Source organism: Oncorhynchus mykiss, chromosome 15 (genome assembly GCF_013265735.2).
Source record: "Oncorhynchus mykiss isolate Arlee chromosome 15, USDA_OmykA_1.1, whole genome shotgun sequence".
Classification (NCBI taxonomy): domain Eukaryota; kingdom Metazoa; phylum Chordata; class Actinopteri; order Salmoniformes; family Salmonidae; genus Oncorhynchus; species Oncorhynchus mykiss.
Window position 1 is genome coordinate 67,810,086 of NC_048579.1, and position 15,839 is coordinate 67,825,924.

General features: G+C 41.9%; 1 protein-coding gene across 8 annotated transcripts in view; it reads right to left on the reverse strand.

The window, feature by feature from the left end:
* Positions 1–497: 497 nt before the first annotated feature.
* The window catches only part of LOC110501000 (collagen alpha-1(VII) chain-like), a 111,469-nt gene continuing 96,127 nt past the window's right edge, over positions 498–15,839 (reverse strand). For 5 of the 8 annotated variants that reach the window (XM_036945065.1, XM_036945069.1, XM_036945067.1 and 2 more), the window contains 22 exons: positions 15,799–15,834; positions 15,640–15,699; positions 13,673–13,717; positions 13,349–13,384; positions 12,709–12,744; positions 12,568–12,624; positions 12,285–12,356; positions 12,031–12,102; positions 11,892–11,927; positions 11,683–11,763; positions 11,519–11,572; positions 11,371–11,424; positions 11,054–11,116; positions 10,790–10,852; positions 10,522–10,638; positions 8,994–9,071; positions 8,802–8,855; positions 8,628–8,676; positions 7,911–8,141; positions 6,524–6,604; positions 5,372–5,557; positions 498–2,147 (listed from right to left, as the gene is read on the reverse strand). In XM_036945065.1, coding sequence (XP_036800960.1) covers positions 2,128–2,147; positions 5,372–5,557; positions 6,524–6,604; positions 7,911–8,141; positions 8,628–8,676; positions 8,802–8,855; positions 8,994–9,071; positions 10,522–10,638; positions 10,790–10,852; positions 11,054–11,116; positions 11,371–11,424; positions 11,519–11,572; positions 11,683–11,763; positions 11,892–11,927; positions 12,031–12,102; positions 12,285–12,356; positions 12,568–12,624; positions 12,709–12,744; positions 13,349–13,384; positions 13,673–13,717; positions 15,640–15,699; positions 15,799–15,834 — 1,581 coding nt within the window. In that variant the 3' untranslated portion in view covers positions 498–2,127. The remainder of the gene's footprint in view (positions 2,148–5,371; positions 5,558–6,523; positions 6,605–7,910; positions 8,142–8,627; positions 8,677–8,801; positions 8,856–8,993; positions 9,072–10,521; positions 10,639–10,789; positions 10,853–11,053; positions 11,117–11,370; positions 11,425–11,518; positions 11,573–11,682; positions 11,764–11,891; positions 11,928–12,030; positions 12,103–12,284; positions 12,357–12,567; positions 12,625–12,708; positions 12,745–13,348; positions 13,385–13,672; positions 13,718–15,639; positions 15,700–15,798; positions 15,835–15,839) is intronic. The other 3 variants (XM_036945070.1, XM_036945071.1, XM_036945072.1) reach the window with 3 other exon arrangements.

Genomic DNA, 15,839 nt, shown 5'->3' on the forward strand with positions numbered 1-15,839 from the left:
TCTGTTTCATTCAACTACAATCTTACAAATGATGGGTTGCAGACTGAGTAGTTTAATTGAAGTTCAGTTTATGAACATTGAGAACATAATTCTCTTAACATGATTACACCGTAGATCAGCTAAATGCAGGCAAGAGTGTGCAAGGCGGTATTGAATGTGTCACTGTCTGTCACCTCAAATCTTTCTCTTGGCCTGTGTGCTCCTACGTTGTAAACTTTCAGTCATAGGCTAGGTTGTAGCAACCTCATGATGGGTACAAGGAAAATGTGAGTATCATGTAGTAGTAGGGTGAATGGAATATGAATGAAAGTCTTACAATATGCTGTAATAAAAAAATTGTCCTCCCTCATCTTTAAGGGCACCGACCCTCACTGATACACGCAGTGGTAAAGGAACTTCATAGACTCATTGTTGTGATTCACTGACACACGCAGTGGTAAAGGAACTTCATAGACTCATTGTTGTGATTCACTGACACACACAGTGGTAAAGGAACGTCATAGACTCATTGTTGTGATTTAATGACACACATTAAAACAGTAAATACTCATTATCAATTCACATGAACAGTGCCATTGGTGTAGATTCATGTACCAATACAATAAACATATTTCAGTAGAATCAGGGTTTAAGTGTTAAAAACTCTTTCAGTAGTATCAGGGTTTAAGTGTTAAAAACTCTTTCAGTAGTATCAGGGTTTAAGTGTTAAAATCTTGTTCAGTAGTATCAGGGTTTAAGTGTTAAAATCTTGTTCAGTAGTATCAGGGTTGAAGTGTTAAAAACAACTAGAACAAAATGATGCACTTAGAAGTAGTACTATAGAATATGCTATACTATAGTACTATAGAATGTGCTATACTATACTATAGTACTATAGAATATGCTATACTATAGTACTATAGAATGTGCTATACTATACTATAGTATTATAGAACGTGCTATACTATGGTACTATAGAACGTGCTATACTATAGTACTATAGAATGTGCTATACTATACTATAGTACTATAGCATGTGCTATGCTATAGTACTATAGCATGTGCTATACTATAGTACTATAGAATGTGCCATACTATAGTACTATAGAATGTGATATACTATAGTACTATAGAATGTGATATACTATAGTACTATAGAATGTGCTATACTATACAGAATGTGCTATACTATACTACTATAGAATGTGATATACTATAGTACTATAGAATGTGCTATACTATACAGAATGTGCTATACAATAGTACTATAGAATGTGATATACTATAGTACTATAGAATGTGCCATACTATAGTACTATAGAATGTGCCATACTATAGTACTATAGAATGTGCTTTACTATAGTACTATAACATGTGCTATACTATAGTACTATAGAATGTGCTATACTATACTATAGTACTCTAGAATGTGCTATGCTATAGTACTCTAGAATGTGCTATACTACAGTACTATAGCATGTGCTATACTATAGTACTATAGAATGTACTATACTATAGTACTATAGCATGTGCTATACTATAGCACTATAGCATGTGCTATACTATAGTACTATAGAATGTGCTATACTATAGTACTATAGCATGTGCTATACTAAAGTACTATAGAATGTGCTATACTATAGTACTATAGCATGTGCTATACTATACTATAGTACTATAGAATGTGCTATACTACACTATAGTAATATAGAATGTGCAGGCTACCTTTTGATTAAAACATGAAAGAACACATTCATAACATTCACATGGTGAGTCAACTGTAATTGGCATAGTCCATAGAAAATACAATAGCTGTATTAGACCTGGGTTCAAATACTTGAAAAATAATTTGAGCGTTACCTTAAAAGACTGCCTGGAGTCCCAGATGGGCAGGGTTTTGCAGTTTTGGGACTTTTCTATTGGGTAATTAAGCCAGGCAAGCTCAAACAGGCACAGATAAAGCATTTTGAATGATTTTGCAAATATATGAAACCCATGCAGCTTTGCTCTATATGGGCATTTCTCTCAAGTGTGGAAAATCATTAGTTTACTTTAAATATTTAAAAAATCCAGATCTGCACAAAAATTCGAACATTTTACACTGTGGCATTTACAACAAAAAAAATTGTCTTGATTGGCGGCTCCCTCTCACCTTCTAGGCTCAAGACCTGTGAAGAAACAATGAATGTGTTATGTAATGCAACAATAGCGTACTGCCCCTCCTTTGAGATTGCATTTGTGTGTGCCAGACTGACGTCAAATACAATTGTCAAACGGCAAGCTAAATCAAGTGCACTTCAAATAATGTGTTTGACCAGGCTGTCTGGTGTTTGCCCATGTTTATCCCAAGATTCACAATGGCTGTCTAGATCACCTCTCTCTTTTCTAGTGCCAGCTCCGGCTAGTCTGATTGGTTCCTTCCATCTTTGACCCCTTCTATTCCTGAATACCAACCTTGGCCCTGATTGAGGGTGCATTCAAGTGCTGCATTTTCTTTTAGGAAATGTACTGTTGGTAGTTGTCAACGGACATGCTAGTTGTCACAATGGACATATTTTGAATATATGTACATAACCATTCAAAAGACGCGTCACAAGTCCTCAACTGGCAGCTTCATTAAAAATTCTTAGGGCTGCAATCCCGTTAACAGGATCGATATGACAACAGCCAGTGAAAGTGCAAGGCGCCAAATTCAAAACAACAGAAATCTCATAATTAAAATTCCTCAAACATACATGTATCTTATACCGTTTTAAAGGTAATCCTGTTGTTAATCCCACCACAGTGTCTGATTTCAAATAGGCTTTACAGCGAAAGCACCACAAACAATTATGTTAGGTCACCACCAACTCACAGAATAATTCAGCCATTTTTCCAGCCAAAGAGAGGAGCCACAGAAAGCACAAAGAGATAAAATGAATCACTAACCTTTGATGATCTTCATCAGATGACACTCATAGGACTTCATGTTACACAATACATGTATGTTTTGTTTGATAAAGTTCATATTTATATAAAAAAAATCTCAGTATACATTCACTAGTTCCAAAAACATCCGGTGATATTGCAGAGAGCCACATAATTTTACAGAAAAATGTCGATAAATGTCGATAAATACAATTGTTAGACATGGAAATATAGAAACACCTCTCCTTAATGCAACCGCTGTGTCAGATTTCAAAAACACTTTACGGAAAAAGCACACCATGCCATTATCTGAGACGGCGCTCGGAAAATAAATACAATTATCCGCCATGTTGGAGTCAACATAAATCAGAAATCACATTATAAATATTCCCTTACCTTTGACGATCTTCATCAGAATGCACTCCCAGGAATCCTAGTTCCACAATAAATGCTTGATTTGTTCGATAATGTCCAAGTAGCTACTTTTGTTAGCGCTTTTAGTACACAAATCCAAACGCTCGTGCAGGTTCATCCGAACATCAGACAAAAACAATAAAAAAGTTATATTACAGGTCGAAGAAAATTATCAAACTAAGTATAGAATCAATCTTTAGGATGTTGTTATCACAAATCTTCAATAAAGTTCCAACCGGAGAATTCCTATGTCTGTAGAGAAGCCATGGAACGCAGGTCGCTATCATGTGAAATGCGCATGACCAGGACCTGGCTCTCTGCCAGACCATGTACTCAAGGAGCTCCCATCCGGGCTCCACAAAACAGTGGAAGCCTCATTCAAGTTTCAAAAGACTGTTGACATCTAGTGGAAGCCCTAGGAAGTGCAACTTTATCCATATCCTACTGTGTATTCAATAGGGGCTGGGTTGAAAATCTACCAACCTCAGATTTTCCACTTCCTGTTTGGATTTCTTCTCAGGTTTTTGCCTGCCATATGAGTTCTGTTATACTCACAGACATCATTCAAACAGTTTTAGAAACTTCAGAGTGTTTTCAATCCAATGCTAATATAATATAATATGCATATATTAGCAACTGGGACTGAGGAGCAGGCTGTTTACTCTGGGCACCTCTGGGCACCTTTCATCCAAGCTACTCAATACTGCCCCTGCAGCCATAAGAAAATAGTACCCACAAAACACCAGTCTCAATGTCAGCAGTGAAGAGGCGACTCCGGGATGCTGGCCTTCTAGGCAGAGTTCCTCTGTCCAGTGTCTGTGTTCTTTTGCCCATCTTGATCTTTTATTTTTATTGGCCAATCTGAGACATGGCTTTTTCTTTGCAACTCTGCCTAGAAGACCAGCATCCCAGAGTCACCTTTTCACTGTTTACGTTGAGACTGGTGTTTTGCGGGTACTATTTAATGAAGCTGCCAGTTGAGGACTTGTGAGGCGTCTGTTTCTCAAACTAGACACTTGAATGTACTTGTCCTCTTGCTCAGTTGTGCACGGGGCTTCCCACTTTTTCTATTCTGGCTAGAGCCAATTTGCGCTGTTCTATGAAGCGAGTAGTACACAGCGTTGTACGAGATCTTCAGTTTCTTGGCAATTTCTCACATGGAAGAGCCTTCATTTCTCAGATCAAGAATAGACTGACGAGTTTCAGAAAAAAGTGCTTTGTTTCTGGCCATTTTGAGCATGTAATCGAACTCACAAATGCTGATGATCCAGATACTCAACTAGACCAAAGAAGGTCAGTTTTATTGCTTCTTTAATCAGAACCACAGTTTTCAGCTGTGCTAACATAATTGCAAAAGGGTATTCTAATGATCAATTAGCCTTTTAAAATGATAAACTTGGATTAGCTAACACAACATACCATTGGAATACAGGAGTGATGGTTGCTGATAATGGGCCTCTGTACCCTTGTGTAGACATTCCATTAAAAATCAGTAATTTCCAGCTACAATAGTCATTTACAACATTAACAATGTCTACACTGTATTTCTGATCAATTTGATGTTATTTTAATGGACAGAAAATGAGCTTTTCTTTAAAAAAATAAGGACATTTCTAAGTGACCCCAAACTTTTGAACGGTAGTGTATATGTCTCATTCCCAAATCTCCTCTTGTCATTCCCTAGTCATCCCTAGCGGATCCCGACCTCTCCTCTGCTTCCCAAATCTCCTCTTGTCATTCCCTAGTCATCCCTAGCGGTTCCCGACCTCTCCTCTGCTTCCCAAATCTTCTGTAGTTATTCCAATAGAATACAATATTTCCTTTATTGGTCCATTTGGACTGAAACGTCCTTGTTGTTGTTGCTGTCACAGTACCCAACCTGCCTCTGGAGTAATTAGGGGTAAAGTGCCATGCTCAAGGGCACAAAGGCGCTAGACAGCACATGGGATATTGAAGCCAGTAACCCTCCGGCTGTTGGTTCACCTCCCCCCAGATGTCCCCTGTAAACTGAGGGATTCCTCCTTGTCAACTCTAACCTGGAGACTACTACGGGCACCAAGTAGTTCCCTACCTCTCCTCTCTTTCCCACACCACCTCTGACATTCTTGTTTGGTGTTGAAGCGGTTGTGGTTGCCCTCACAACCCCCGTAGACAAACGGCCGGCACTCCCCGGAATGGGGGTGGTAGTACCACAGCAGGACATGCTCCCAACATCCCCCCTCTGACATGGGCAGCAGGCAGGGGTCAGGGGTCAAGTCTAAAGCAAAAGTAGAGATAATATAACCTGGTCACAGATCTGTTTGTGCCAAATATGACGATGACTGTAGGAGCTAGACAGCACAAACAGATCTGGGACCAGGCTAATGACTAAATTATAGGAGTTAAGTAACAGATAATTAAGAAAAACTTTTCTGAGGAATGTTTGACAAGAGTGAACACGTTCAAAAACACGTAGAATTAGGAATATAATCCTCAGTGAATTAAAATCCTTTGTGGAAACCAAAAAAATAATGTCCATTGTGCTGTGATATCAAGCGTATGAGTCATTGTTAGATCATCCATTAATTAAGTGAATAATGGTTTTTCATAGTTTTGCCTTTCAATGTGGGTTGCACATTCATTCATAAATTCTAGCGCACAACAACACACACACTCTTATCTTTCTCGTCCCGCATTGTGCCCCATACACTCCCTCCTCATTACAAACTAATATAAGGGAGAGACAGAGAGAGAGAAAAAAAATGGAGAGAGACAGAGAGACAAAGATGAAGAGAGAGAGAGAGATCGAGAGAGAGAGAGAAAGGGGGAGAGAGATAGAAAGATAGGGGAGGGGGGTAGAGAGAGAGAGGGAGAGGAAGAGAGAGAGAGAGGGAGAGACAGAGAAAAAAATGGAGAGAGACAGAGAGACAAAGACGGCGAGAGAGAGAGAGAGATCGAGAGAGAGAGAAAGGGGAGAGAAATAGAAAGATAGGGGAGGGGGGTAGAGAGAGAGAGGGAGAGAGAGAGAGAGGTAGAGAGATAAAGAGAGAGAGAGATGGGGGAGAGAGAGAGGGAGGGAGAGAGAGATAGACAGAGGGAGGGAGGGATTGAAAGCGAGAGAGTGCAAGAGAAAAAATACAGAATCAAAATGAGAAGAGGAGAGGAAGAAGCGGGAACAAGAGGAAGAGAAAGACAGAGAGAGAAAAGAGAGAGATGGAAAGGAAAACAAGTTCCATTCATTCACCTGATGAGCGTGGCCCGACTCCTGGAACCCTTCTTCTCCTGTGCCTCAGTCCCCAATCCGCTCCCCTGTTGGCTCCAGAGTCTGAAGAGAGAACTCATTAGCTTACAGAAAGGGAGATTCAACTATTTATTACTAAGTGGGGTCTGCTGCGTCCCATAACTCTAATCAACACACAGGGCCCTTGATAAATGTCAACTCTACTGGCCCTGGTCAAAAGTATTACACTATACAGGGAATGGAGTGCCATTTGGAATACAGCCGTGGTCTGCAGACTCTGCACTGACCCTCTTAAGTCTGTCCGACTGACTTGGTCTGTTGTACTGACTCTCTATAGGTTCATACTGGAAGATGAACAGGGAGACATGGAGGAAAGGATGATGAAAGATGGAAATGTCTACGAATCTCCAAGTCGGATGTTTGTCTGTGACTGATACATTTTGCATGTAAAATACACTGCATTTACGGGGAGATTATGGAGTTTGTATTATATTCTTATTTAACTTTTTTTATCAGGCAAATCAGGTCTGGTGTAATGGAATCAATGTAATACTCCCAAGAGTGAAAACCCTGCCCATCTGGCACACCAGGCAAGTTCAATCAAACGCTCAGAGCATTTGAAAAGATCAAATATTTTGGACCTCAGGTCATATGTATATATACCTGTAGATTAAGCTAGATGTCACGATCCCGGGCGCGGGATTACACTTAACAATGGACACATTGACATTGACAGGGGCAATGTGAGCCTTTGATTATTTCCGATCTCTTTGGTTCAATGGAACCTGAAATAGGGATTCAAATGGGATGAGAAGCCCAGTAGCCTAGGGCTGGCTAGCCTAGGGCTGGCTAGGATAATGACCCGCGATAACACTGTGTTTTGATTGCTTTTTTTCTGCCTCTCTCTCTCTCTCTCTCTCTCTTTCCCTCTGTCTTTGTCCTCGTCTTTTTCTACTCACAGTAATAAAGCACTCAGAATGGAGAGTCTAGCTTCAGGGTTGGGGTCAACTCTGGAGGTTAGTAAAAAGATGGATAGGATATTAGATTGGTCTAAGCGAGGGTCTCACTTAGGGACAAGGGCAGTGTTTACATGAAGGAAAAAACAACAGTTTTTTATTAGTTACTCAAATAGGTGGGGGATGAACGATACGTCTCTGTGGATATTTGTCTGGAATCTCGACCCGAATAAGAACCAATCCCACAGTTTAAAAATAACTTTATTCAACATTCGTGACAGACAAGAGACGTTTAGGTTTTCTTCTGTGTAAAAAAGTGTGGCTATGCTGTACAGGAATGGAAAGCAGCATCGCATCGGGACCAGGGGCATAAATGTGGTCAGGAGCTTGGACCGCCACACCAGATACGGCACAAACCTCTAACTTTGACTTACCGGTAAGGTTGTCATCACCTGGGGTCCCCTCCTCTCGCAAGGGGATGGGGGGAGGAGTGGTTGATCCTACCAGCTCCTTTACAAGTCTATTCTTGTCCTCTTCCTCCTCTCCCATCTCATCCTCAGGTAGGCTGCGAGTGAACATGGATACAGGCTCGTCCGGTTTCCTCTCAAACAACATGCTCTCAGCATCCGGGTCCTTGGACTTCACCACAAACTTCTCGTCCATCCCTGCAACAACCACAGACAGAATAGTCAGTGTTCCCTACCATTGAATAAACATGAGCCTTAAACAGGCTTTTACTGGATTCAATTGACAATTTCACACCTGGCCTGGAAACTAACGGAGGAAATTTGATATGATATGTTGACATAAAACTAATTCTCTACTTTAATGATGTTCACTACGGATAAGGCAACAATGCCTTTCTCCTCAAAGTTGTGGAGGTGTAAACTAAAGACGCGTTTGGCCCTGTGGTTGTAGGGCCCTATGGGTTCTGGTGGGTGGCATGATGGTTTATGAGTCTGGTGTTTGTGAATGACTCCGGTCGGTCACGGTGTCCCCTCTCTCAACGGGCCATTCCACAGAGAGGGCACACCAGATGGCAGAACACACAGGGGTGCCATGCCGCAGCAGTGGGAGTTTTGGAATGTAGAACCGACACACAGCCACACAGACCTGCATGCGCACACACAGCAAAACACAGAAACACTCACCGCACTGGTTCACAACCTCTTGGTTGACCAGATCCTTCACCTCCTCGGCCTGAAAACAGAGAGAGTAGAGTGCTGCTTAGACCTTGTCTTCAACCAAGCTGTCTGTCAATACAAATATGTCTTAGGCCAGGCAGGTGTGAAACGTGTGTGTGGAAATAAGTAAGATGTATTTACAGAGAGTCCGGGTTCCCCTTTCTGTCCCTTTAGTCCCTCATTTCCCAGCTCTCCCTGGAAAAGACACAGTGATTATTATCACAGCAATTATTACTGTCACCCAGCCTAGTGACAGTAACTCCCATTAGGTATTGATACATGAACAACAACGTGTGTGTGAGTGTTATGTGTCTGGTCTATGAAGTAGCTTACACTGCCTCCTCTTTGTCCCGGACTTCCAGGTGGTCCTGTCTGACAAGGCTTCCCTCTGCCTCTCCTGCCCCTCTCTCCCTGGGACAACAACACAGCAAAATGGAGAACGCTCTTACTCACACAGGTGCTGCGCGTGGTAGTGAGCCCACGCACACGTGCTCTCACAGGCACATGCACAAACAGGCAGGCACACACAAAGATAGACACACACACACAAATAGTCACACACACACACAGATAGACACACACACAGGCACAAATAGACAACACACAGTACACACGTACTTCCCAACTACGTATTTCCTTATAACGTACTTCCCTACTTGGGGCGGCAGGGTATCCTAGTGGTTAGAGCGTTGGACTAGTAACCGGAAGGTTAAATCGGAAGTTCAAACCCCCGAGCTGACAAGGTACAAATCTGTCATTCTGCCCCTGAACAGGCAGTTAACCCACTGTTCCTAGGCCGTCATTGAAAATAAGAATTTGTTCTTAACTGACTTGCCTAGTTAAATAAAGGTAAAATAAAAAACTACGTACCTCCTTATTACGTACTTCCCTACTACGTAGTTGCCTAAATAAAGCTCAACCTGATCATTAGGCTTACCTTGCCCCTCTAGTTATCCTATAAATATCAAAAATATCCAGATGTTTTGTGATAAAACGTCCCATAGGAACGTCATTACATCCTTTCCATCCCTTCTCTCCTATCAACATCAAGAGGCTGCTAATTGTGGCTGAAAGGACCCATTAGCATAGAGGTTTGGTTAGCGTTCCCGCCGCATCAGAAAATAGACCCATCTTAATTATGCTTCTATTCTATTCCTTCCTATGCGCTGCTATACATAGGAATGTTGTCTACTGCCTGTCTATCTACATATCTGACAGGCATTCTGCTAGGTGGACAATGTGCCTGACAGAATCAGGCTTGTTTTATCTAATCATCACAATGTGTGGTTCTTTTTTTATTTTCGCGAAAAGTGGATTTTTTTAAGGTGCACTCTGACTGGGTTAAACTATGTTTTGGGGTTGGTGGACTGTGGTTGGAAAGAAAGACACAGACAGACAGACAGACAGACAGACAGACAGACAGACAGACAGACAGACAGACAGACAGACAGACAGACAGACAGACAGACAGACAGACAGAGACAGACAGACAGAGACAGACAGACAGACAGACAGACAGACAGACAGACAGACAGACAGACAGACAGACAGACAGACAGACAGACAGACAGACAGACAGACAGACAGACAGACAGACAGACAGGAGAGGTGACTCTGTAAACATGCTCTCCTTTACCTCTTCCAGGTATTTCCGCAGGTCACACGGGGCACTTAATGCCTTGTCAGGTTGACCCTCTGACTGGACCGTGACCTCAGACACAATCTTCGATGCGAGGATGTTTTTCAAATGTTTTTTGTTTTCATTTCAATTTACTATAAAGTTTTTCAAATTGTTGTTTTTATTTTAGTTTCAGTTTTCGTTTACTATAATAACCTTGACTGGAAGGCAACCTCAATCTACCTTGGTTCCTGTCTCTCCCTTGGACCCATTTCGTCCTGGTCGCCCCTCCGCTCCATCACTGCCTGGTGTCCCTGCTGACCCCTTAAACCCAGGGAACCCTGGGAAACCAGTGGCACCCTGCACAAGACAGGGACAACATGAATGGTGCATGATGGAAGAAAAACACAACGCTTCAACAACTACATGAATATTTCCACATTCCTCTGTAGTACATAGACTATTAATAGTCATCATTTCAATAGTGTTTTTACATGTGATTTGAACCAACCTTCTCTCCTTTTAGTCCTGGTGCTCCCTCTACTCCATTGATACCCCCGTCCCCTTTTTCACCCTGCACATCACAATCAACACTTTTCAGAAGACTAGTGAGAATGATTTTGATTTGTGTGTGTATAAATAATAAATAAATAATTAGGCTGTGCTTATATTTGTCCTACTTCACGAGTGTGTATGGAAATGTATTTTCTTGCATATCCCAACCCCATGAGGCACCCTCAGAGAGTAGTGCGTGCGTGCGTGCATGCGTGCCTACCTTCCGTCCTGTGAGTCCATTGAGCCCTGGATGTCCTGGGGTTCCAGAAATACCCATCTCTCCCTGTGTCAAACAACGATTAAATATTTACATTTTCACTGAAACTGTGTCTGAAACTGTGCAACCATTGACCATAGTCTGACAGTGGCCTACTAGGTTAGACAATTGAACCGTATACTAAATTGTATGCAGCGTGTGGCAGCTAGTTGGCACTACTGTAAACCTTTACTTGTGCAGGTCAGTGGTACTGACGATACTTCCTGGAGCACATTGTGTTGTTGTGATCATTGTATTGAATCCCACAGCAGGGAACTCACCTTTTCTCCATCTCGCCCAGTGCTTCCTATGCGTCCAGGTAGGCCTCGGAATCCCTGTGCAACAACCACAACCGACACCAAGAGTTACCTTTGATCATTGCATTACCATCTCATTAACATGCCTAATGCATTAGGATCAAGCCCTGACCTTCACTCCTGTCTGCCCAGTATCCCCTGGTAAGCCAGGTTCACCTCTGTCACCCTAGGAATAGAATACCAGAACGGAACAGAATTACTGTAAAATGAATCACAGATGACAGGTTCTATTTGTCTAGACTCTAAATTCTATGCTCTATGCCACACTCTCCTCACCTGATCTCCCTTCTGTCCCTGGAGTCCCATGTCTCCTTTGGCTCCTGTGGCTCCGTCCAAACCATCGTCCCCGTTACGACCCTGTGACAACAACAAGCCAATCAACAAAGCCTGTTTTTGACCTCATACCAAGCCACCATAGTATATATACAGTTATACAGATACTGTTTATATATTAAACTGTTAAAGTGTGTTAGATAAATACCCACCACTTCTCCATTGACTCCAGGCTCACCAGTATCTCCCTGGAGGCACAGAACAACAGTGAGCATACACGTAGAGGCATAGATCTGATAACAGTGGTTCCATGTAGCCTGTAGATAGATACATGCTGTATTTCCTGCTGACCTTTTGGCCCACTGATCCACGGACCCCAAACAGCCCCATGGCTCCTTTGGCCCCTGCCTCTCCTTTGAGGCCCTTCAGATGGAGAACAGACACAAAGCTGAATGTGAGAACACTATGTTCTTTGGCTGCCATGTTTTGGAAAATGTATTTTCTCTTTCTGTTGTTGTTTGTCTCTCTTTCATTACATCTTTTAACAATCTTTCTTTTTCTCTTTTTCCACATAAAATGTTCTGTCATCAAGCATTAGGAAGCACCTTGAACCCCGGGGGCCCATCCTCGCCCTTCTCTCCTTTATCTCCATCGAAACCTGGGGAGCCTCGCTCTCCCTAAAACAAACAACCAAACAAACAAAAACAGATGAACAGCGTCTTAAAGGGGAAAACACACAAAGTGAAAATGCTAAATCTGTCTCTCTAAAATAACATTTGTTTAATGAGGATTGCTCTGGAAATAAAACTAGAATTCAAAATACATTGTGGAGGACTTGTTTTAGGGGACTTATTTTAGGGGACTTGTTTTAGGGGACTTGTTTCTCACCCCTTCTCCTTTTAAGCCCTTGTAGCCTCTCGGTCCCTGGATTTGGAGGGGGCTTCCCTAAACATTAAGAACGTACATCATCTATGAATTAATCATATACAAAATACTGTTTGTGTAGTACTTATGTCATGTTTGGCTTACCCTTTCTCCTTGTATTCCTGCTAAACCTCTGTCGCCCTGTGAAAATATGTTTTATGAAAGGAATCAATGGCTTATAACATTCATACAATAATTGATTGATTGATTGACAATATTTGTATTTTAGTGTCATACACCAAATGGTGGCCGGCCTGTATGGGCTTATGAGACACTATTCATTTGAAGTCTGTGTGTAGAAAACACAAACTATATACCATATGGCTGTATCAGGTAGTTACATAAAAACATTGACTCTTCATTTTCAGTGTCCACATCCCTATATACATAGCAAAATGGACTGAAGTGAATTGAAATAGACTGGCCACATGGTGAGCGTTGAAACATGTTTCAAAAAGAAGGTTCTATAGAGGGTTTGAAGAGACAGACGTGACTAGAGTGATGACACTTCAATAGAACGAGAAGAGAATTTGACGGAACGATGAAACACCGGGCTGTCAAAACCATCTTTAAAACGGTGTCTGAAGTAAAAATATCTAGAGTATCTGGAGAACCTGAGTGGACGTATGAGGGGATGAAAATCTAAAATATCAAAGCATTTAGTAAGACCCACTCAATCGCATACATTTGTAAAATATAGTCCACCAAAATGATCATGTCATCAGAGAAGTAACCGTCAACCTACCTTTGCTCCTTTGCTGCCCGGGAAGCCCTTTGGACCCTAAGTAAAAGAGGTCAAAGGTAAAGGTAGCTATGAAACAAATGTCCGTTAACTGCATGACTGTACCAGAGGAGGCTGGTGGCAGGAGCTATAGGAGGACGGGATCATTGTAATGTCTGGAATGGAATCAATGGAACAGTATCAAACACATCAAACATATGGAAACCACGTTGGACTGCGATACATTTATTCCATTCCAGACATGACAATGAGCACGTCCTTCTATATCTCCTCCCACCAGCCTCCTCTGGACTGTCCATGTCATGAAAGGTGATGATGTTAACTCACAGTGTGTCCTGGGGCTCCTAAGACTCCTGCAATGCCCTTTTCACCCTGTCACAAACAAAACACATCACAAATATTATACTGAACAAAAAGAGAAATGCATCATGCTAAAATGTCAAAGATTTTACTGAGTTACACTTCATATGAGGTCAGTTGGTATCATATGAGGTCAGTTGGTATCATATGAGGTCAGTTGGTATCATATGAGGTCAGTTGGTATCATATGAGGTCAGTTGGTATCATATGAGGTCAGTTGGTATCATATGAGGTCAGTTGGTATCATATGAGGTCAGTTGGTATCATATGAGATCAGTTGGTATCATATGAGGTCAGTTGGTATCATATGAGGTCAGTTGGTATCATATGAGGTCAGTTGGTATCATATGAGGTCAGTTGGTATCATATGAGGTCAGTTGGTATCATATGAGGTCAGTTGGTATCATATGAGGTCAGTTGGTATCATATGAGGTCAATTGGTATCATATGAGGTCAGTTGGTATCATATGAGGTCAGTTGGTATCATATGAGGTCAGTTGGTATCATATGAGGTCAGTTGGTATCATATGAGGTCAGTTGGTATCATATGAGGTCAGTTGGTATCATATGAGGTCAGTTGGTATCATATGAGGTCAGTTGGTATCATATGAGGTCAGTTGGTATCATATGAGGTCAGTTGGTATCATATGAGGTCAGTTGGTATCTTATGAGGTCAGTTGGTATCATATGAGGTCAATTGGTATCATATGAGGTCAGTTGGTATCATATGAGGTCAATTGGTATCAGTCAATTTAAATCAATTCATTAGGCCTTAATCTATGGATTTCACATGACCGGGATTACAGATATGTATCTGTTGGTCACAGATACCTTTAAAAAACAAATAAGTAGGAGTGTGGATCAGAAAACCAGTCAGTATGTGGTGTGACCACCATTTGCCTCATACAGCGCTACACATCTCCTTCGCATAGAGTTGATCAGGCTGCTGATTGTGGCCTGTAAAATGTTGTCCTGCTATTCAATGGTTTTGCGAAGTTGCGGAATATTGGTGGGAACTGGAACACGCTGTCGTACACGTTTATCCAGAGCATCCCAAACATGCTCAATGGGTGACATGTCTAGTGAGCATGCAGGCCATGGAAGAACTGGGACATTTTCAGCTTCTAGGAATTGTGTACAGATCCATGCAACATGGGGCTGTGCATTATCATGCTGAAACATAAGGTGATGGTGACGGATGAATGGCACGACAATGGGCCTCGGCATCTCATCAGGGTATCTCTGTGCATTCAAATTGCTATAGATAAAATGTCTGCCCATACCATAACATACCATAACCCCACTGCCACCATGGGGCACACTGTTCACAACGCCATACAGGTGGTCTGCGGTAGTGAGGCCGGTTGGGCGTACTGCCAAATTCTCTAAAACGACGTTGGAGGTGGCTTATGGTAGAGAAATGTTATTATCTGGCAACAGCTCTTGTGGACAATCCTGCAGTCAGCATGCCAATTGCACACTCCTCAAAACCTGAGTCATCTGTGGCATTGTGTGTGACAAAACCGCACATTTTAGAGTGGCCTTTTACTGTCCCAGCACAAGGTGCACCTGTGTAATGATAATGTTTAATCAGCTTCTTGATATGCTACACCTGTCAGGTGGATGGATTATCTTGGCAAAGGAGAAATGCTGACTAACAGGGATGTAAACACATTCGTGCACCAAATTTGAGAGAAAAAAAAAAATTCTGGGATCTTTTATTTCAGCTCATGAAACATGGGACCAACACTTTACATGCTGTTTTTATATTTATGTTCAGTGTAAATGTGTGCATATTGTGCCATCCTGTTGTGACGAACAGCTTTTCCATATTTTACAATGCTGCCTAGGATCTCTCTCTGAGGTTAAGTCCATCTCTCTGAGGTCATTAAGTCCATCTCTCTGAGGTAATTAAGTCCATTGTTCCATCTCACCCTGCGACCTGTGATCCCGACCACACCCCTGGCCCCTGGTTCCCCCGGGATACTGTCGCCCTGTTGGGAACAACAAGAAGTGAGTGCTAATGTTATTATCTCCTCATATACAACATGACAACGACAACAACACCACCACCAAACAGGCTATTGTCTTACCTTTTCTCCTTTCGTCCCAGGTAGACCAGGTGGACCCTTTG